The sequence below is a fragment of the Adiantum capillus-veneris genome, chromosome 11 (genome assembly GCF_014529385.1).
Source record: "Adiantum capillus-veneris isolate H3 chromosome 11, ASM1452938v2, whole genome shotgun sequence".
NCBI classification, from domain to species: domain Eukaryota; kingdom Viridiplantae; phylum Streptophyta; class Polypodiopsida; order Polypodiales; family Pteridaceae; genus Adiantum; species Adiantum capillus-veneris.
Window position 1 is genome coordinate 144,499,011 of NC_140941.1, and position 22,132 is coordinate 144,521,142.

The following is a 22,132-nucleotide window of genomic DNA, read 5'->3' on the forward strand; positions in this document are numbered from 1 at the left end:
GCTCGTGATGTTGCCCCTCTTGTAACTGTTCAAAGATCCTTGCAAAATCTTCCTCAGCAGTATACTGTTCCTTCATGTCATCTAACTCATGATGATAAGGAATTGACATAGCTGAAATTTGTGGCTTTCTTGATAATGCATCAGCCACAACATTCTTCTTACCTTCCACATGCGTAATCTGGAAGTGGAACATGGAAAGAATGTTTGCCCATCGCATATGCTTTTCGGATAACTTTGACTGTGTTAAGAAGTATCGCAAGGTCTGATGATCTCTTTGGACAACAAAATTAGCACCTAAGAGGTAGTGCTTCCAGCTAGAAAGCGCATGAATCACGACCAAGAGCTCTTTCTCATAGACTTGCATGATCCTCTCTGGCCATTGCAAAATTCGGCTTTCATAAGCTACTACCCGTCCATCTTGCATTAGCACTGCTCCGATGCTACTGCCACACGCGTCACACTGGACCACAAATGACTTCCTGAGATCTGGCAAAACAATAACTGGATCTGAAGTCAACTTTTCCTTTAAGAGACTATAAGCTGAAATCTCTTTTTGGGTCCATATGAAATTGACCTCTTTCTTTTGCAAAGCGTGAAGAGGCGATGCTATCTATGCAAAATTTCTGATAAACCTTCTATAGTAGGAACACAATCCCAAGAAGCTTTTGACATCGTGACAGTCTTCAAGTCTGGCCATGTCTTGATAGCTTTGACCTTTGCGGGATACATTCTAATACCATCCTTTGAGACTATGTGGCCAAGAAAGTGGACCTCTTCGAGGAAGAATTCACTTTTCTTAGGATTGACAAGTAACCTGTGACTGCGCAGCTCTTCGAACACAATGGTCAAGTGACGCCTATGCTCCTCTTCATTCTTCGAATACACTATCATGTCATCGAAGAACGTCCCAACAAACTGTTGATGCAAGCGGAAAATCCGGTCCATCATTCTGTTGAACGTGGTAGGAGCATTTGTTAGCCCAAACGGCATCACTAGAAACTCATAAAGAGCAAATGTCGTTCTAAATGCAGTCTTGTGCACATCCTCTGGCCTTATACGAATCTGATGGTACCCACTCTTAAGGTCTATCCTGCTGAAAATTGCAGCACCCTCTAAACGATCGAGAATATCATCAATTCTAGGAATAGGAAACCTATTCTTGATGGTATTCTTATTCAACGCACGGTAATCAATACACATGCGCCATGAGCCATCCTTCTTCTGCACTAGGAGCACTGGGGAGCAAAAGGGTGAAGAACTAGGCTGAATCAGCCCCTTCTCTAATAACTCCTCAACCTGGCCCATAATCTCTTTCTGCTGTGCCGCAGTAACCCTGTAGGGAGGTCTATTTGGTGGGTTACACCTTGGCACCAAATCTATCCGATGGTCCTTAGGTCTCTTTGGCGGCAATTGTGGCGGTAATGAATCAGTAAAACAGTCACTAAACTTTTGCAAAAATGCTGACCTTTCTTTATCTAACACAGATAAATTTGACTGATCACTATCTTAGACATCACGTGCAAAAGTCAAGTACACAGAAAGATGATTCTTTATTACAGAAGTGATAGCAGAAGCAGATACAATAGGGACTGACTCTCCTTTAAGCTTTACATCCAAGATGTGAGTTTTCCCCCTATGCTGTACAATGATCTTTTTGTTGTAGGCATCCAAGACTCCATGCACTCGGAACATCCACGGGATCCCCAACAAGGCGTCACAACCTTCAAGCGGCATGATGTAAAACTCTTCTGTGTCCACATATGACTGAATATGCAGACGCAGTTTTCCAATGATGGGAGTAACACACTCTGAGTGGCCAGGACATGCCAACCTTGCCTCTGTTGTGTACCCCATCTCTTGAGCTCTGATGCCCAACTTCATAGCTAACTCTGGTGAGATGAAGTTGGCTTTGGCACCTGGATCATAGAAGATGATCGCCGTTTGATCCCTAACTTTACCCCATGCCCTGCATAACTCACTGGCATCTGTGCTGGGCCTGTCACCCACCATGTCTGGCACTAAACCTGCCGTGGGTTTAGGCTTCTTGCCTTTCTGGTCTTCTTTATCCTCTGAGTCAGCTCGTCTTTTCCTTTGTGGACAATTGATAGAAAAGTGACCAGGCTGCTCGCATATAAAGCATTTGTTCTTAGCCATTAGGACCTTCTTTTCCTCGAGCGACTTCCGTACAAAAGGCTTCCTTTTCTGTTTCTTTGCCTGCGCTCTAGAAGTCCCGGCTGAATCCTTGTCTTTGGTGGCCTTTTCTGACCCCTGTGACGCATCAGGAGCCGTTTTCACAAAGGGCTTCTTCGCTGAATTTTTCTTTTGCTGCCCTCCTTTGTCGCTGCTCGAAAATCCACCGTCCTCTCCTTTCAACAAGGCAAGACCAGTGTTCGCAACTTCCATAAGCTGAGTGAGGGTAGCCACTCTGTTCTTTGTACAGTAATCGCGAAGCCCTTTAGGCAACCCACAACAGTACTTCTCTATCTGCTCTATCAATGGCACAAATCTGTAGGAGGTCACTGAGAGTAACGCTTTACAAAACCTCCTATTGTACTCCAGCAAGCTCTTGCACGAAGCTGAAGTAAGCTGGTGCCAATCTGTCATGACGTCGGCTTCAAATTCATTTGACAGCCAAGCAGATGCAAACATTTGCTTGAAGTAAACCCAAGTGGCGGGTCCCTGTCTTTGCATTAACAATGTCGTCCACCCTGTAAGCGCATTGTCCTTTAAGAAAGTGGCAGCTTTCCTGACCTTCGAGGCCTCTGTAAAATTCCCTCCCGCATAAGCTATATCAAACTGCTGGAGGAAGGTAAAAGCCTTCGTCTTATCCTCGAAACCACTGAAGGTACTGAACTTTACAGCTGCACCACCTTCTTTGTAGTGCCCCCAAGTTGTCATAAGGGATGGTCTGCAACATGGGCACCGTAGTAGGCATGATCGGCACATCTTGGCCATTCACATTTTGCGTCAGAGGTGCGATATCTGGGTGCTGTCCAGAAAAACCAGCCATGCCAAAATGACCTTGTGGCACCCCAAATTGGCCTTGGTTGCAGTGAAAACCTTGTCGCATGCCGATACTACCATACATGGGGTTTGGCATGATGCCTTGCATACCCCCGAACACTATTCTTGGCATGTACGGCTGACTTCCAGGCGCATAACCAGCCATACTTTGGAACACTGATCCACCCCCGAAATACCCAGGATGTACCGTGGGTGGTGGAAAAACTGAGTGCATAGCCTGGTATCTACTTCCCTGTCCATTCAAGACAGCATGCTGGCTCTGAAAGGTGGCGGGCTGAACTGGAATAAGCTGTGGAATAGGCGTTCTAGCCACCTGCTCAAGCACAGGAGGAACCTGTTTTGGAGCCCCTGACTCCGCAACATGCGAGTGTTCCCTTTCCTCTTGAGCCGCATGAAGTACCTGGGCTTGAGCATCAACAAGCTCCGTACGCGGCGTAGGTTGCCTATTTTGTTGTTGCACTGGTGGCGCTTGCAAGAACTCCATAAACCTTGGATTTTGCACCAGTTGCGACAAGACATTCACCGTGGCAACTAACTGAGTCTTGAACGCATCATCCTCAAGTTGCCCAGTCATAAAGCCTTGTACTACTGGAGGGACATTCACATTGACAGGAGGTACAGACTGACGTGGCCGTGAGCTTTTGCCAATCTCGAAAACCGTAGGGAGCTCTTGCCTGTCCTTTGAAGAGGAACCCTCTTCCATAATGCCCTTCCCCTTGTCGGCCATAGTGTAATCCCGCGTTCTTGCACTCTGTGTCTTTACCCAAAACAATCCAGGCTCACACTTTAAGGAAAAAGTGATTGATGTCCCAGCAACGGAACCATGAAACCGGCCCGTGGGGCGGTAGGCGTTGGCTTTCACCCGAAATTCTTTACTTTAGACACACACAGATTACTTTGCAAAGGTAACATGTAACGGGGATTAACACCTAAGTACACACACGGCTCGGGAGCTAGAATGCTCCGAGCAGACGCCGACAACCTGTAGGCCCCAAATTTGGCGCCCCTTTCGGTATTTCTTTATTCTTTAACAAAGGGAATAAAACCTGTGATCTCCTACGAGCTTCCCCGCACAATCAAGGCTAAGAAACACATGTTCTGGACCGATTTCGGCAGCATAACTGTACTAGGACGCTTCACAGTCAGTATCCCCACGCAATAGATGACTTTCCCGACGCATACGGACACTTTGCAAAACCTGGCGAGAATCTGCAGCACGCTGAATTCTCTGTTTTCTGCCCCAAAAATACACGAGATCACTTGTACAGCGGCCCCCCCGCGTCCCCACACCTCTTGGGTGTATTAGGGTCCGTTTAGGGCCGAAACCCTAAACCTGCAAAAATACACAGCAGGCTGTAATTCCCTGTTTTGGGCTCCGTTTCGCGTGCCGGTCGCATCTGTAGCAAGACCTCGAGCTCCCGTACCTGTAGGGCTACTTGCCCTTTGAATCGGACGAGATTTCTCACGTGAAACCTCTCCGAATTCACCTGTACCTGCGGGGGATTAGCCGCTAGCTAATCCAATACCTGTGCAAGAGGCTCTTGCCTCGGCAATCGCGCATAAACCCACATAACTGTACATTGGTCAAATGAAAAGCCCACTAGAGGGGCATAACATACTGCTCATAGGGGAGAGAGAGAGCAGTGCGTAGCCTGCAAGGCATCACTCCTGGCACCGCACTGTACATAAGAGGGAAAGGAAGCACTCCATAGCTCTTAACATGTGACAGTTTGTAAATGAGGCCTCTCCCAACATGAAATTCAGCACCAATTCTTCTTGCATGAGGAAAGTGCACAAGAGTGTGCCACTTGGCGCATTTACAGACCACTTCCCGTTTCGGGTCCGCCGCTTAAAAATCTCCCGACTGGTCGCTCAGTTGACTTTGTGGCAGAGTTGTAAAGTGTTCCCCTAGTCATACCGGAGGTAACGACGCGAATACATTTCGTGGCCCAAAATAGCAATTCCCTAAATTTTAGGAAATGATTCCGTTGGGCTCCCTGTGGTCATCTGACCATCAATCCTCATTGGGACTGCATCCAAAAGTGCAATGTGGCCCAACTGTCGGATACTTTCTGTTGGTAGTTACACCTTGACTTTAGGCCTTTATTGAGTTCACTTCCTAGTATCCACCAACTTGCTAAGTGCGACGGGGGGACCTATATGATCTTGCTCTGAGCCTAGACATCCTCTTACCATACGAATTCCAGTTCCGACCACTACCCATCTGCGGGTGAAACTACCGTTCACATTGGCCATACAATGTCCGACCGTTTGCTACTTCAAGAAGAGGGTCTCAAAAATAAAACAAAACCCCTTGGAAAGAAACCAACAACTGAAGTTAGCAGTTGCCACGTCCTCGTGACATAGTTAACAGTTGCCACGTCCCCGTGACACATGTCCTCCTGGTGTCTAGCTGAATCAGGTCCTGACGGATGAGCCTGGTGGTCTCGGACTGTGTAAGAGTCGGAGAGGGTGCATCCAGTGAGTATTGGAAGGGGGGCAATCTGTCTATACTGAATCCATGTGTCTGGAACCATGACGTTATCCCCCCATACCAACATGCTGAGTCTCCTTGCCTGGCTAACTATCGAGAGGACTCAAGTGCAAGGTGGCGTATCTGTCTCTGGGAAGTTCCCACAAGCGGTGTAGGAAGGAAACAGATCTGGTGAGCGCCTCAACTACTAGTGGGGGGCAGCTAGCTCTGCTCGGATAATGGCACGTGGTACTGAAGCCTTGCTCTAATGAGCCGCGAGATCATGGAGACTAGAGGCTTCTCCATGTCCCCCCATCCATCAGTATGACCTGTTCTCCTGTGATGGTCCAATGAAGGCCCCCCCATTTCTCAGGCTCCATAGTTACCCGGAACGGGAACGGGGAACGGAACGGGAGGGTCCGGAACAGGATGGGAACGGGGAGGAGGAGGGGGGGCCGGAACGGTCGGCTAAAGTAAGGCTTGAACTACGTCCATTTAGCTTAGTCCCAAATAAACTCCTAAACAACCCAAAAACTGCCCCCAAATCTGCCTTCAAACCTGCCCTCAAAGTGCACCAAATTTGTTTCCCAAACAACCCAAAATCTGTCTCCAAAAGCCTATTTTTTTGCCCCCAAATGCCTACTTTTGCCCGTTCCGCCCCACGTTTCGCCGTTCCGAAACACCGTTTTGGTTACACTCCGTTCCGGAACGACGTTCCATTCCTGACTCCGTTTTGGGAATGGGACTCGTCCGGAACGCCGTTTCGGAACGTTTGGGCTGTGTTCCGCCCATTCCCTGTTACACTGATCTCAGCTCCATAGAGCAATACAGAAGCCACTAAAGTGTCAAAGAGCCAGAGCTTCATCCGAGGCTCCTGAAATTGAACCTGTGAACACATCCTCTCCAGTCTTCCCAATGCCGAATGGGCTCTGGTCAATCTAGTCTCTGCTGTTCTCCTCAAAGAAAATGCTGGTCCACTAAAAACCACTCCAAGGTAAGTGTAAGCATCTGTATATTCCATTGTCTCCTGGCCATATGCGAATGCGGGCACTGACCTCCTTATCCACTGTGGGGTGGTATTAAATACCATGACCCTGAGAGTCGGAGATCAACACAATATCATCAGCATATAACACTAGCGGAATCCATGTCCCTGCCAGCGGTGCACCTCTATCACCATCTCTCTCAATGTAGTCAGAAACCTCATCCACATACATACCAAATAGAGTAGGAAAGAGCGGGCATCCCTGCTTCACCCCAATAGTGGAGTAAACCGGTGTAGATAGACCCTCTGAGGTGCGTACCCCAATAGTGGAGTAAACAGGTGTAGATAGACCCTTTGAGGTGCGTACATGCCCTACTACTGATCTGTACAGTGCCATGATCCCCCAAATGAGCTTTGTGGGTACTCCCATCTTCTGTAATCTGCGCATCAATCTAGCTCTGGGTACTGTGTCAAATGCTTTGCGGAAGTCCACAAAGCTACAATAGATCCGTCTCCCACGGGATCTGCCTTCCTCGATGATGGCCTTGATTGTCAAAATATGGTCAAGAGTAGAAAAACCTCTCTTGAACCCTGCCTGCCCGACAACACGCATTCCCTCCCTCTCTGCCCATCTACTCAGCTGCTGCTCAAGAATGGATGCATACAACCGTGCCAATGTGTGTCCAATCATGATAGTGCGATAATTTCCAGGCTCCATAGGTTCTCCTGACTTGAAGATAGGTACGATCGTAGACAGGCTCCAAGTATCAGGCAAGCCCTCACACATGGCACTATTAAACATAACTGCTAGAAGTTCTGCTAGTAGATCTCTGGCATGCATGAAATGCTCAACCACTAAGCCATCATGATCATATGCTCTCCCAGTCTTCATTGTGTCAATGGCCTTCTTCACCATCTCAGCGGTGAAAAAAGCACATGTGTGTGGGCATGGATCGGGGGGGTTGGGAAGGGGCTGCTGTCCAGAAACTGTGTACAAAGATGATGCGTACTGACCCCAGGTCTCTGTAGAGGTAATGGCAAGGGGGGGGACTGCTCATGAAAGAGCCTCCATGCCTCACGCGAGTCCTGACTCAAGAAAAGCTGGTATAGATCCTGCTCTAGTCGAGCCAAAAATGCCCTCTTCTTTCGCCGCACTAGGCGTCGGAAGTCAATCTGTGAATGTCTGTGTGTGATGTCCCCCAAAAGCACTTCCCTTTGAAGTCTAGCTCTAGTATGACGGCATTCCTCATCATACCAGCTGTTCTGAGGCATGCTCCCAGAATGACGTCTGCTCAGGCTGTGTGTGGGGGTATGCCTCTGTTGCTGCATCATGTAATGTCTGTGTCAGTAGTAAGCTCCTCCAGAGGTCGTCCCGGCTCCTCAGTGGATAGGCGTCTGTAAATCCCGTCTATGTATACTGAATCCGCCTCCCGCGTGAAGGTGTAGCGAGTAGGGGCTGCTACTCGTGGAATATGTGCTACATTGAACTGGAAAGAGATGGTCAGCGACACAATAACATGATCCACCGCCACTCCCACAAGTCTGGGCCCAACTATGAGATCCTAGATACTAGAGATGAGGCTCGGCTGTGCCATGACATAATCTACCGTGCTGGGTCCATGTTTGTGTGGAAAGCATGTGAAGCCTCCCGCAGCGGGAAATCTCTGTAGGCCATTCAAGATGGCCAATCCATGTGCAGTCCCCATGTCTATCAAGTGCCGTCCATACTCAATATGTTCTTCATCCTGTGATATCCTGGATAGGCCCGTCTCTGCAACATCCAGCTCTCTCAGCATCTTGGTTATCCACCTCAACTCAAAAAACCCGTACATCTTAAATATGCCAATTATGCTACTTTTTTGTGAGTTAGGATAAGGTTAAATCTTTAACCGTTCCATTCCAAGGATTAGTTAAAACGTTGATTTTGCTTACCTTTTCTTACAAGCGTCATTTTGTAATTAATAATAATTCTTAAAAAACAAAAAAAAAGTAAAGAAACAGTCTTATCGCTACGCTCTGGCTCCCCACCCAAAATTCCAGAGCTACGCTTGCTATAACTTACGTTTTCTAAACTAAATGGCACGTAGCAGGGCAGGGGCTTAGCCTCAGATCGTATGGTCTAGGTCAAGACAAAAGAAATGTTTTTTATACTATAGATGTGGTTACCAAATTACCCATGATACAAACGGATTGGCGAAGGGCTAATTACTGTCTTTTTCGTAAATTGCACTATTTGTCTGCAAGAGTGTATTTTGCGTCAGTCGCTAACTTAGTCACTATCATAAAATACCGTCTGATGATGGGCAGTCCTAGCATTGAAGTCCCCTAGAATGATAATGTCACCATCTCTAGAGAATTCCCATATGTCATCATCCAAAATAGAGAAGGGGGACTGTGGGTGGTGCATATACTGACGTACTCGGGGGAAAGTAGCAAATGGCAATGTAAAGATATCTACTAGTCTCTGCTCTCAATCTCACCCACATGTACCTAGCTTGTTCATCCCTACGAGCTATATGTATCAATGGCTGCAACTCCTCCTGAATAACACTGCCACTCCTCCTGAGCCCCGCCCTCTGTGCTCTGATCGTGTCTCTTGTCTACAAACTGTCTCCCATTTGTATCCACTAATGTGAGGCATAGAGTGCCTTGGGGCCTGATGTGTCTCAGAGTAGAAGATGATGTCTCTCCCAGTAAAACTCTCCTCAAAAGCACCCACATCAAGATGCATAGATCCATTACAATTCCATGTAGCAACTTTGAGTGTGGTCCCATAGGCCTCACACAGTCATGTGGAGCGTGGCTCCAAAATCACCACTCTTCCATCTCGGTAGAAAGAAATCTTACCTTTTCCCCTTGCCGCTCTAATCTCTGGCATTACTTCCTGCATATGGGCGACTTGTGAGAGGGTAAGATCATCCCCGAGAAAGATGCCCGTCTTCTTAAGAGTTTTTCTCTTCTTCAAAAAGTCCTTCGCTTCCATGGAGGGAAAAGGAAGGATGAGTGCCCTTTCTTTCGAGGTTTCCCCCTTGCTCCCATTTTTCTTGTTACCCACTCTCCAAGCTCTTGAGTGCAGCGGCTCATGAACCCCCATCAAAGCCATGAGTTTTTTTACCTCCTCGTCTACATTATCTTTGTCTTTAAGGACGCAAATTCTCACATGTAGAGAGCGTACACGTCTTCTTTGCTCCTCTTCTAATGTCAGGTTGATAAGGGTGGGTGTGGACGTTGTTTCCTTGCTTTTCCCTTTCTTGGCAACCTCGATCCATTTCTCAGCCTCATCTGCTTTCTGTTGAGTCTTTGTAATAACGTCCACCCAAGAAGTCGTCATTTCTTTATGCTGCTCTTCCCCCTCTTTGATGGCTCGCACTTGCTCTTTGATTGTGTTTAGTTCTTCTATCACAGAGGGTTGCAACTCTCCTTCTTTAAGCGTGTTTCGTGAGCGTGCCTCGGCGAGCTCCTTCTTGAGTGATGCAATCTCTCCGTCTTGGGCCGAAACGCGATCGTCGAGCATTCTTATTGTCCCTAATAGTTGCCGGTTGATATTGTTAATGGTTTCGACCATTTCTTCTTTGCACTTTGAAGGGGCCGGCCTTATCATTTTACTTCCTCATGTTTGATCGGTGTCAAAAACGAGAGAAGGGAGAAAATTGACCTACACGCACAAGCGTTTCCACATTATGTATACATGTTCCACACTAAGCATACATAGCGTGCATTCCTTACAATTTCTGCAAAATACGATCAAAACGACGCTTTATGCAATTTCTGCAATTTTTTGCCAATTCTGCAACTTTTGAAAATCAGCAATTTCTGCACTGTCCGAATTCTGCAATTTTCTGTAAAATCTTGTAATTTTTCTGTGAATTTTTTGAAAATTCTGCCAAAAAAAGTGATTTTTTCCCTGCAAAATACTGATTCCTGTCTTCTGATTTGTTGCAGTTTTGGCCATTGTACCTGCTGTACATGGGGGCCCCCCGCGCAGGGCTGCAGGAATGTGGAAGCGCGAGGGGGGGAGGGTGGGATTATAGCGCTAGGGGGGGGGAGGGGTGGCGGGGTGGTTACGCGAGGGGCTGTGGCGAGGGGGACTTGATATCTAAAGGCCTCTGGGCCATCTAAAAGCAGTTTACATGAAAAGCATCAAACCCAAAAGCAACTGGTCCAAAAGCTGGCACCCGAAAGCTGCCAGCACAAAATACGAAAATCCGTACAACTGCCACGTCAACAACCAACGCAGATTTCGGGCGTCCGTACACTGCCATGTCATTGTCAGTGAGAATTGCAGAAGGTCTATATAGCCTGCCATGTCATCAGCTGTCTACGCAATTTCTTTTTGTGGGTGTGTGCGCTTTACTCTAGGCCTCGTCAGATGGGGTACCATAAGTTGGGAAGAATTTCATAACTGGGTTACTCGACGAGGATCTGTAAGTTGGTGAGAAATTTATTCTCCTTTTTCTTCTGCTAGGGTTTAGGCCTTATCGGCCGGGATGTGCAGGTTGGCTAGGAGCACCCTAACCTACTAGGTCTTGAGTGGCTTGATTTGTACTATAATATATTCCGGACGAGTCCTGTAAGCCGACCGTGCTATGGGACCCACAAAATCTGGGCCCCACTTGGCTAATGCGCGTGCGCCTATCATTGGTCTCATCTAGGCATTTCATCCTTTTTGAGTGGAATCTTTGTTCTTTGGCATTCATCGCACCGCCTCACGTATGTGTCAGCATCCATGAAGAGTGTTGGCCACCAAATTTCGGCAAACATTATAGCCTTTGTCGTTTTTTTCAGCAGAAAAATGACCTCCCGCTTGCCATGAATGTGCTTCTTGCAAAATCAGCAAGTATTTACTTTCCGATGGGCAAAGTTTGAGTTGATTGTCTTTGCAATGCTCGTACAATTGATTGCCGATCAAGTCATATGATTGTGCTTCAGGTTTGATAGCTTGTAGGCTGGTTTTGGACATGTTTGTAGGAAAAGGAATCTGGTTCAAACAATCCATTGTGTCCTTACTCCAATGAGGTGCTATGGTTACCTGAAACAGTGTAGCATGTTTTATAGGAGGTCTAGCTGTACATGAAATGCAATTCTTAACGTATGTGTGGGCATCAAATTTCATATTAGGCGAGAAAACTCTCATTCTGTCACGTGACACATCCCAACCCTATGTGTCCGTGGACAAGCTGCAGCATGATCAGGGTTCAGTCGGTCCAATCAAGTCTAGATTAGTAGTGATCTGGCACTTTTGTGAGTCTATTCGTAGACCGTGCATGCCCAGTCACTTAGTATAGATGCATATCCTCTGGTTGCACACAGCATGATCATCAGTATTCCCTTCAGAATCCATTAGATTCAATCAGGGGAATTTTCCAGTGCATTTAGCCTATTTTCCCTATTTTTGGTATTTTCACTTATTATTTTTAAGTGACTTTCCAACAAAAGTAGGTAGGGCAATTTGGGTAAGAAAATATATAAGCAAACCAAAGCTAGCACTATTTGGCAGAAGAGGCAACAGGAGCCAAGCTCAGCAGGCAACTTCTCAAGCAAGACCTTGGTGGATTTTCCCTCCAAGCAAGACCACCTCTCATCCCAGGCGTTTTTCAGCATGCAGCGATTTTCAGCCATAAGAAACCTGCAAATTCAGCCCTAAAAGAGTAGCAGATTCAGCCCAAAGATCATCGGTTATTAGCCCTACAATAGACGCAGTTTTTCAGCCTTAAAGACAACAGGAACCAGTGTTTTCCCAAGCGTTTTCAAGCAGGCCAGATTTTTGTCCATAGCGTTTTTGGACAGCAGATAAAAGATTGCAGATTTCAGCCCTAGTGTCGTCGTCGTCATCACCGTCGTCATCGCCGACATAGCCTAGACTTGCATCAGTCCCATGCATTCCATTTGTACCAGATTGTGCAATCATAAGTAGACCACTCTCGCCGACGAGTGGGGCCTTCGAAGGAGGGTTTTACAACGTCTCTGGTGTCGTATCTCTCTTCTCTCTCTATCTCTCAGTCTCATACACTTGCACGCACAATGTTCATTCACTTTGTTTGTGATCATAGCATTCTCTCATTAAGAACGAAAGGCTCTACCTTCCATAAGAACAAAAGGAACCTTGAGCACAGTTCGGAGCACTCATCTTGAGCAAAGCGCAAACAATCATTCCGCTGCACCTAACACATTCTCATCAAATTTTGGTTGGTTCGGATTTTCCCATGGTGGATAGAGCCCACAATGGCATGTGCTTCTCTTAGGTATAAGGGTGCTCTTCTCGATCAATGTCCTGTGAGCTATCCTCTCTTGATCTATTGTCAATCGGCCCATGGTCAAAATCGGAATTATACTTTCACTCCATCTAGGTATTATTTCAATGTTAAAGAGATATGCATCTAGCAAATCATCTTCAACTCCCTCGAGAGACTCTGTTTATGAGTCTAGAAGGGTGATTGGCCCTTTGATGGGTAGTCCCCTTCTTTACCACAAGTGTGAAATCAAATTCAAGTAAGATGATGAACTATCTTACTATCTTGCCTGTGTTGCATGGCTTGTCAACAAGATACAACAATGCTTGATGATCCACAAAGAAAATGAATTGATTGACTAGGAGGTAATGTTTCAATTTCTTCAAGGCATAAACCATTCCCAATCCTTCCCATTCAGTAGTTGTGTAATTTCGTTCAGTATTATTTAATTGGCGGCTAGCATAGCATTTGAGGAATCCGTAGTTCCTTCTCCAGGTTGTGCCAAGATACATCCAATGGCAAAAGCAGAGGCATCAACATGCACATGAAAGATCTTATTCCAATCTGGTGCTTTAAGGATTAGTGCCGATTTCAATGCTTGCTTCAATTTTTGAAATGGTTCCTCATAGTCTTCTGTCCAATCGAAGGTCACTATCAAGCCATAATGTTAACCCACTTTTGTTCTTCCTCTAAGAGATAGGCCATTGTGCATCTCCAGAGGTCTCTTATGTACACAGAATACAGCCCCTTTTCCCCCCCCCCCCCCCCCCCCCCCCCCACACACACACACACACACACACACACACACAGAGCCTCCTTGTGAATTGTCGCGCACACTATCCCTCAGCCGTAGGCTTGTGCCCTTCATCCTGTGACACCAGCACTTGCTCTCTTGTTAATCTGGGTTTAAGACATGCTCTCTTGTTAATCTGGGTGTAGCATTGATATTCTTAGCTCTGTGGGAAGAAGAACAGGGTTGGCACCAGAGGATTGATGACAAAAGATGATGGGTATCGACAAATACTCTAGGAGAATTTGAAACCTTTGTGTTGTTAATTTCTCAACAAAATGACACGTACGGAGCCAGAATTGGCTGTATAGTTTGAAGAGAACAACAATCGTCAGTTTGGATGCATCTACGGGTATAAATGGGAACAAGGGAAGGGGACTGTCACCATTGTACACAGATTTTCTCTGCAGTTTATAATTATTTTTCACATGCTGGAAATTGTCTTTGACTCAAAGTTTGGTGATTAAATTTTAATAAGACAAATATAGATGGAGGGATGCCGGTTGTTATAGTAAATTGGTGCCTTCACATTGCACGTAATTTTTACCTGCAATCTTCTCTAAATTGACAATTTTACTTGACATGCAGGATGAAGCATCTAGCGTTGGCCAAGTTCGTTCTGATAGATTGGTAAATTTGATAGGTTGTTGCTACGAGGGTGATGAACGATATTTAATTGCAGAGTATATGCCTAATGAAACACTGGCAAGACATCTTTTTCACTGTAAGTGGTATTGCATCAGCGATCACTCAAGGCTGAGCTTCATCTTATGCTCTGCAGTCTAGTCCCAAATTTCAACTTAGTATTACTGAAACTACTTGTCTTGCTTCTTCTGGAAATTCGTTCGAGTGGTGAATGATTAGTTGAATAGCTTAGTGCATATGAACTCATCAAATCACAAGGCTTCTTTTCCAATTAAGTCTCCATGTAGAGATCATGTGTGCTGTTCTTGAAATGTGATAGACTCCTGCAACATTAATTAGTGTTTTCAAATTGATGTAGCTGCTCAACATGTGCCTTATTTTTCACGAATTGCGTAATGCACAGGGGATCAGCGACCAATGGAGTGGGCAATGCGAATAAGGGTGGCTTACTACCTTGCCCAAGCATTAGAGCATTGCACAAATAATGGACGTCCTTTATACCATGACCTAAATGCGTATCGTGTCTTATTTGACAAGGTGTGTTCTTGCACCATATAAGCGAGCATGCACATTGGTTCTTACAAACATATTTGGTGCTGCAGTTGAATGCTCAGCTCTTGTATAGCATTTCTAGTTCTGCTTTGCCGCTTATTTTTTGGTTTCTGCACTCATTTGATGACACCTGAGATTTAAATTCATAGCCTGAAGTCGAAGTTTTGGTTAGAATCCTCCTTTATATGATCTATCAGTCATCAGGTTGGAATAGTGCACTCTTTCCTGGACTTCATTGCGAGACACTTGTTTTTGTATCTGGTCTTGCACATGTTCTTTTTTGTTTTGAACCAGTGCTATTTGTAAATTGTGATATGAAGTTGACAGTGTTTTCTGGTTTTGCTTATTTCTGAGCACATTATTTCATGTGATATAGGATGGGAATCCTCGTCTTTCATGTTTTGGCCTAATGAAAAACAGCAGAGATGGAAAGAGCTACAGCACTAATCTAGCTTATACGCCTCCAGAATATCAGAGAACAGGTAACTCTCTTTTGGCTGAACCTGCTGAAGGGGGGATGGGAGTTTTGGGGGGGGGGGGGGGGGGGGGGGGGGGGAAGGAAAAAGGGGGAAGGGAGGGACCCTTTTAATTGCATGCACGCATGTCTTGTCAGTTAAATTTTATTTGTCGTATTGTGAGTGAGCTTAAGAAAAAGGCCTTCAAGTAAGCACTAAATAAAAATCTAGCATGGTTTGAGACACTTTCGATTCTCCACTTTTTCTTTAATTTAGGAATCTATTTCTTACAGCCTGATTTACTTGACATCTTCAATCTTGGTCTGTCCCTACAGGAAGAGTCACTGCAGAAAGCGTTATTTTTAGTTTTGGAACCATACTGCTAGATTTGCTTAGTGGAAAGCACATTCCTCCCACTCATGTGAGTGCTTGTTCCTATGCTATTCTGGCACTTACGGAATTCCCATTGTTCATTTGATGTCCGTACCAATGCAAGACCTCTCATGACTCAAAAATAGAGTACTTATCGGTGTCAGACATGAATAATTTTATTTATTTTTACATGATATCTGAAGTGGATCATAAACCTAAAGTGGGGCTTGTGATCCTTGACATCTCATAAAATCGACCCAAGGTCCATATACAAGAAATATGGGAAAAACCCTGAAAGATATACAATGAGATCATGGGGAAACATCCTATACAAACCACACGATACATTAAGGGATAAGATACTCTAATCAGGAAGTGGTGATGGAACTCTTTGGCTATGGGAGGCCTACACAAATCTGATAAAAGCTCTGTCCGCCTCTGGCAATGTGGCGAAACCATGTCCAGTGCTAGCTACCTGACTGAGAGAAAGTATCCGCTGTAAGAAACCTCCTGTAGCAACTCATAGAAACCGAGGGACTGTAAAAGTCTGTGCCTCCAAAGTGATCCGCATCCACTCTTAACATGTTGGGATCTTGTACCCCAAAAAAGTATGTAGACCTACAGCACAACCTTACCGTAAGAGAGGCTGAAGGGACCCATTTTGTCGTCCACGGAAAAGCCAAGGGAAGTTACCAAGATGCACATCTCTGACCCAACCAACTTCCCTCAAGGTGTCATGAAACTGACTCTCAACCAAATCTGCAAACTGACAATGTCTTCGAGGTAGTTCTCAAAGTGCACCAGTATGATCTGTATCACGAAATCAACAATTACTTATTTAGAGCTTGTCACTTAATTTACCTACAAACTCAATGACAATATCCACAAAAGACAACTTGCATCCCTTGTGAAACTTTAATCAAATTGATCACTCAGACTGGCTTCTCTGTAAACTCGAGATGTTTGCTTTGTTGCAACCGAGGCCGAGATAGCCTGCTTTAAGCCTAGAAGCATTGAAAAACAAAAGCATATATGATTTCTATGAAAAGTGAGAGCTGATGAAAAGCACAACCAATGATCTCTTCTCTCTCTCTCTCTCTCTCTCTCACACACACACACACACACACACACACACACACATTTTTTTGGTGTAAATTCTGCTTTAATTTACAAGTGGGAAACCTCAAAACGAGGAAAACCCACAGTAAAGAAGTACAACAAGCGGAGCGTTGTGATGCTCCGGTAGCTAGATACAATCAAAGAAAATCCTGTAAGCTTCAAGAGAGATATCTCCCACATCATAAGCATAATGCAGGGCTTGTCCAAACGAAAACTTGAAGTAGGGGAAAGGGTCAATTTGTAATGCATGAAACATCCGAGAGTTGCACTGGTGCCATATGGTCCACATAGCCCAAAATCTAACCCAACTGAAGAAGGTCTCAAACTTAGACTATGGCGGTTGAAGAACGCCAAAAATTCAAAACCGTGTGTGAAAGATTTCAGATGCGAAACGAAGGCGCAGAGTAGAGGACACTTGCCTGATGAAAGTCCGAGAGCTGTGGCAATCCCAAAGCAAATGCGTAACAGACTCTGCATCACCAATACACTGGACACAACGAGTGGAAGCAATGCGTTGTGCATGCAACAAATTACCAACCGGTAGAGCGCCCACCATGCATCTCCACAAGAAAACGCGTTCCTTGACTGGTAAGCGATTCTTCCAAATGCGAGAGTGTATTTTGCCACCACAATTGAGATTTGGAGAATGACCAATTGATTTCCATGAGCCACAATCCATGCATCAGACTGCAGCAAGGCATAAACAGACCCAGCGGATATGCAGTCCATCCTCATATGGCCGAGATGTCAATCAGAAAACCGAGAGTCCCCAAGCAGTGGAGGCACCGAAGAAACATCTGTAAGTAGCTGCTGAATTTGCTGCCACAAATGTCGATAATGAGCTCCCAATTCATAATGAATAGCAGCAACAAGAAAAGTAAGAACCTTTCCTGCATGATAAGGCGGTGTTTAGCCCGCATGATCTTCTCTGCGTTAAAGGAGAGATCAATGGGCTCGCTGTAACGGTCTTATTCGACAACGGCTCTACTCATAACTTCATTTCTTTACGTGTGGCACATGCACTTAAGCTCGACACGTCTCCTGCAAACTATTCGTATGGGGTCCGCTATGTGGAATGTAGACGTGATCAATGGGCTGAGGTTGTGGCGCGACTCGACCTCCAATTCCAGTGTTACCATGAAGTCTTGGACTTCTGCATCATGGGCCTTGAACATGTAGATGTTATTTTAGGCATGCCATGGTTTTACGATAAGACAACTTCTCTGTCTATCAATCATGCATCGCATACAGTTTTCTTTGAACTTGATGGTGTGTACCATGTGGACGAGGGATCTTGACCGCCGATTATGATGTAAATCTGCTTTCAGCCAATGAATTCAATGTGTTGTCTCATGATCGTGGTGTAGAACTTGCAGTTTGTTGGGTTAAAAATTTTGTTGTTAATTTTCCATCTCATTGTCATTCTCTTCTCAAAAAGTGATATTACTGCATCAAAAACTTCTGAGTCTTTGTTTGATCATGATATAATAGTTAAACGTTATTTGGATTCTGTTTTGACTGAATTTGTGGACGTATTTCCGCGAGATTTACCAGATGGGGTTCCACCGTGTCGTGGGCCTGATCTTGATCATAAGATAGAGCTTTTACTCGGTAGCCATCTCGTCTCTCGGGAACCTTATAGGTTCACAACCCGAAAGAGGAGGACGAGATAGCTAGGCAGCTTCAAGCCTATCTTGGGAAAGGTTGTATTGAATCTAGTAAGCCTTCGTGGGGCGCTCTGGTTCTTCTCACTAAAAAGGAGGACGGAGGAATGCGCTTCTCCGTGGATTACAAAGGTCTCAATAAGTTCACTGTCAAAAATAAGTATCCGTTGCCTTGCATGGACAGCCTTATGGATCGACTCTCGAGTGCTCGTTATTTCACAAAAAAAAATCGATCTACGTTCTAGGTACTATCAAATACGGATACATCCGTGTGATGTCCCAAAAACCGCGTTTCATACACGGTATGGACATTACGAGTTTTTGGTTTTACCCTTTGGGTTAACCAACGCTCCTGCCACTTTCTAGCAAATGATGGATGACCTCTTTCATCCATATCTGGGAAAGTGGATTGTCATGTTCCTTGATGATATCTTGATTTACAATAAATCACTCGAGGAGCATCTGCAACATCTTCGTCTCGTTTTGCATATTTAAGACGTGAAAAGTTGTATGGAAAGCAAACTAAGTGCGAATTTTCCGCACGGAGTTGCTCTATTTGGGTCATGTCATTTCAGTCGATGGCATTCGCATTTACCCCAAGAAGATACGTACTGTGCTAGATTGGCCCATTCTTCGCACGATCAGGCAAGTGAAATCCTTTTTGGGTTTTACAGGCTTCTTTGGAAATTTATCAAGGACTACGCTCGTATTGCGGAACTCTTTACCCGTTTGTTAAAGGGTGACAGGTGTCTGAATCAAAAAGCGTAGTGTCAGTCCGTCTATCCAATAGACGGACGAGCTTGATCAATGTTTTCAAACATTGAAGCGACTTGTTTACTACTGAACCGATGTTGGAGATTGTGGATCCGAACAAATCCTTTGTGGTGGAAATGGATGCTATTGACTATGCAATTGGCGCTGTCGTATACCAGGATGGGTGACATGTAGTATTTGAAAGTCGCAAGCGCACAGACGTTCAAACACATTATTTCACACAGGAGAAGGAATTGTTGGCGGTCATTCATGCCTTGAAGGTTTGGCGCCATTACCTCTCTGGTGCCCACTTTGTGGTATGGATGGACCATCATTCTTTGAAATATCTCTGTGATCAGCCCGACCTTCGTGATCGAAAGGCAAGGTGGGCCAAACTCATGCAAGAATTCGATTTTGAGATAGGCTACCATAAGGGTGCTACCAATATGGTAGCTAATGCCCTTAGTACGATCTTTGAGGTGAATACTCTTTCGTTTGCTGAAATTTCGACTGACCTCTCTCTCTCTCAAAGGGCGTTGCCAAAATGATTGTCAGTTTGGTGCAATTTGGCAACGAGTCCAAGACGGAATACGTAACCGGGAAAGGTATGGCGGTCCGGACGCTCCTCAACTGGCTACGGAGAGAAAGGTAGCGGAGAAGTATTCCATTCGTAATGGACTACTTTTTCAAGCAAGGTAAAGTGTGTGTGCCCGCTGATGAGAATATCCGCAAACAAATTTTGTTCGAGTGTCATGATGCACCAAGTGTAGGACACCCTGCACCAAGTGCAAGACACCACACCCTGGCATACACCATACTTTGGCCTTGGTTGGCCAGTATTTCTATTGGCTGCACATGAAAGCTTTTGTTGAAAAAGTATGTGCGGGAATGGGTGCAATGTCAGCTCAACAAAGCTGAACGTTAAAGGGGTATTACATCCTTTGCAAATTCCCGATAGCAAATGGACAAGAATTTCTATGGATTTTGTAGTTGGATTACCCCGAACTAGCGGTGGGCATCAATAATGCCATTTGGGTCGTCGTCGATCGACTCACGAAGATGGCACGATTTATCCCTACATGTTCCACCGTAAAGAGCCACAAGTTAACTCAGCTCTTGGTGGAGCATTTATACAAAGTACATGGTTTGCCCAACAAAATTGTCAGTGACCGTGATTCTAAATTCATTGGCAATTTTTGGCAAACGGTGTTCCAGAGTTTGGAAATCCGTCTGTGCATGTCATCCTCAGATCATTCTGAAATTGATGGAGAGACCGAACACACAAATCAAACTATGGACGACATGCTATGAGCATACGTCTCCCGTCGTCAATATGATTGGGAATGCTATCTCTCGCAGATTGAGTTTGCTTATAGAAGTACAAAGCACTCGGCTATTGGCTATAGCCCGTTTATGCTTATGTACGGCTATGAGTTGAAACCACCAATGTCCACCAAGATGCAATTGGTAGTTGATTTCTTACACGATATGCAGGAAATGCTCCAAATCGTAAAAGAGAGCATAAAAGCGGCACAAGATCGTGCCACTTTTTATGCTAATCAGCATCGACAACCCCGCGAACTCTAGGAGGGCATGTGGGTGTACCTTAGGATACCGAAGGATTTTGAAACAATATGAACTGGTCCATGCTCGAAATTATCTTCTCGCTATTGTGGTCCGTTTCAGATCTCAAAGAAGATAAGTGGGGTTTCTTATAAGTCGGACCGGCCTCAAGGCATTGTTGTGCATCCCGTGTTCCACCTAAGCCGTCTAAAGGAACGGTTGGGGCAGGATGACCTAGTGATTCCTCCTAAGCAAATCCCGAACTTGGAAGACACCACCCTGTACATTCCACTTGAACCCTAATTGTTTCTTGATCAAAGGGTCCGCAAGTCTCGCAAGTCTTCGTACCCTGATATTTGATCAAGTGTAAACATCGTCTTGAATCCCAAGCCACTTGGGAGTCAATCAGATTGTTAAGGAATCGCTTTTCCGGATTTTAACCGAGGATATTGCTAAGGACAACAATTAAAATAAGGGGGGAAGTGTTACGTCCCTAGACATCGGGATAGGCGCCTGTGGCATGTGCAACCAGTGTGAACCTAGCCCTTTGGTTATGAAGTCTTATAAATAGGACTTGAGCTTCATTTGTGAGGCATCTTGTGTGATCACCACACTTGGACTCTTGGTCCTTGGCATCTCTGCCCGCACACTCGTACTGGTGTGGGCTTGGTGGTATGGGACATTGGCCCTTGTGGTAGAGGCTTGCCCGTTTGGTTGCAGGCTCCCAGGCTCGAGGGTGAGCGTGATGTCCGCTCACTACGTGTGTCTAGGTGTGAGTTTGGCTTGTGTCATGCTGTGTGCAGGATGGATCTGGTGACACACAGAGAGAGAGAGAGAGAGAGAGAGAGAGAGAGAGAGAGAGAGAGAGAGAGAGAGAGAGAGAGAGAGAGAGAGAGAGAGAGAGAGAGAGAGAGAGAGAGAGAGAGAGAGAGAGAGAGAGAGAGAGAGCTGCAAACTGCGTGCATTTTAGGGTTATGAAAAGCAAAACAACGCATGTTTAGGGTTTGCTGTACCTTGCACGCTACCGCACAGGCCCAGTGCACTGCCTTCGAGCCCCAACGAACTGCCTTTAGCCCACAATCGTGACCTGCTCTCCCATTGTTCCGTGTTGTTGATGGACCTTCGACCTATTGCTGCTACCTCTGCACATGGTGCGTGCTGCTACTGCCGTCTTGAGCATCTTGCTTCGACAACCCTAACCCGCACAGCTTCTGCTTCCTAGTGATCCCTCTGTAAGCAAACCTTGTCTCTCTTGCTTGCAGCATCTGTATTGAGCAACTCGTAGCCCCCGTACCTTGCAACTCGCAGGCCAAGTATCTAAGCTTCAAACACCGTAGATTTGTCCCAGCCGGTTGCCGAGAATCCCACACATTTCTCGAGAAGTCCTTCTACAATTGGACACTACTAGATTGGTGTGTAGATTTTAGGCCTCGACAAGTTTTTGTGTTTGCCAAGTTTTGCTGCTCAGTCCTTCACGCAGTTGTGCAGAGAGAGAGAGAGAGAGAGA

General features: G+C 45.6%; 1 protein-coding gene across 2 annotated transcripts in view; it reads left to right on the forward strand.

The window, feature by feature from the left end:
- LOC147448152 (serine/threonine-protein kinase BSK1-like) overlaps positions 1 to 22,132 on the forward strand; it is a 93,943-nt gene that overhangs the window by 10,638 nt on the left and 61,173 nt on the right. For both annotated transcript variants that reach the window (XR_015189688.1, XM_086524012.1), the window contains exons 3-6: positions 14,091 to 14,226; positions 14,551 to 14,684; positions 15,076 to 15,181; positions 15,490 to 15,575. Coding sequence is in view for 1 of the 2 variants with exons in the window: in XM_086524012.1 (XP_086380138.1) it covers positions 14,091 to 14,226; positions 14,551 to 14,684; positions 15,076 to 15,181; positions 15,490 to 15,575 (462 nt within the window). In the remaining variant the exon portion in view is untranslated. The remainder of the gene's footprint in view (positions 1 to 14,090; positions 14,227 to 14,550; positions 14,685 to 15,075; positions 15,182 to 15,489; positions 15,576 to 22,132) is intronic.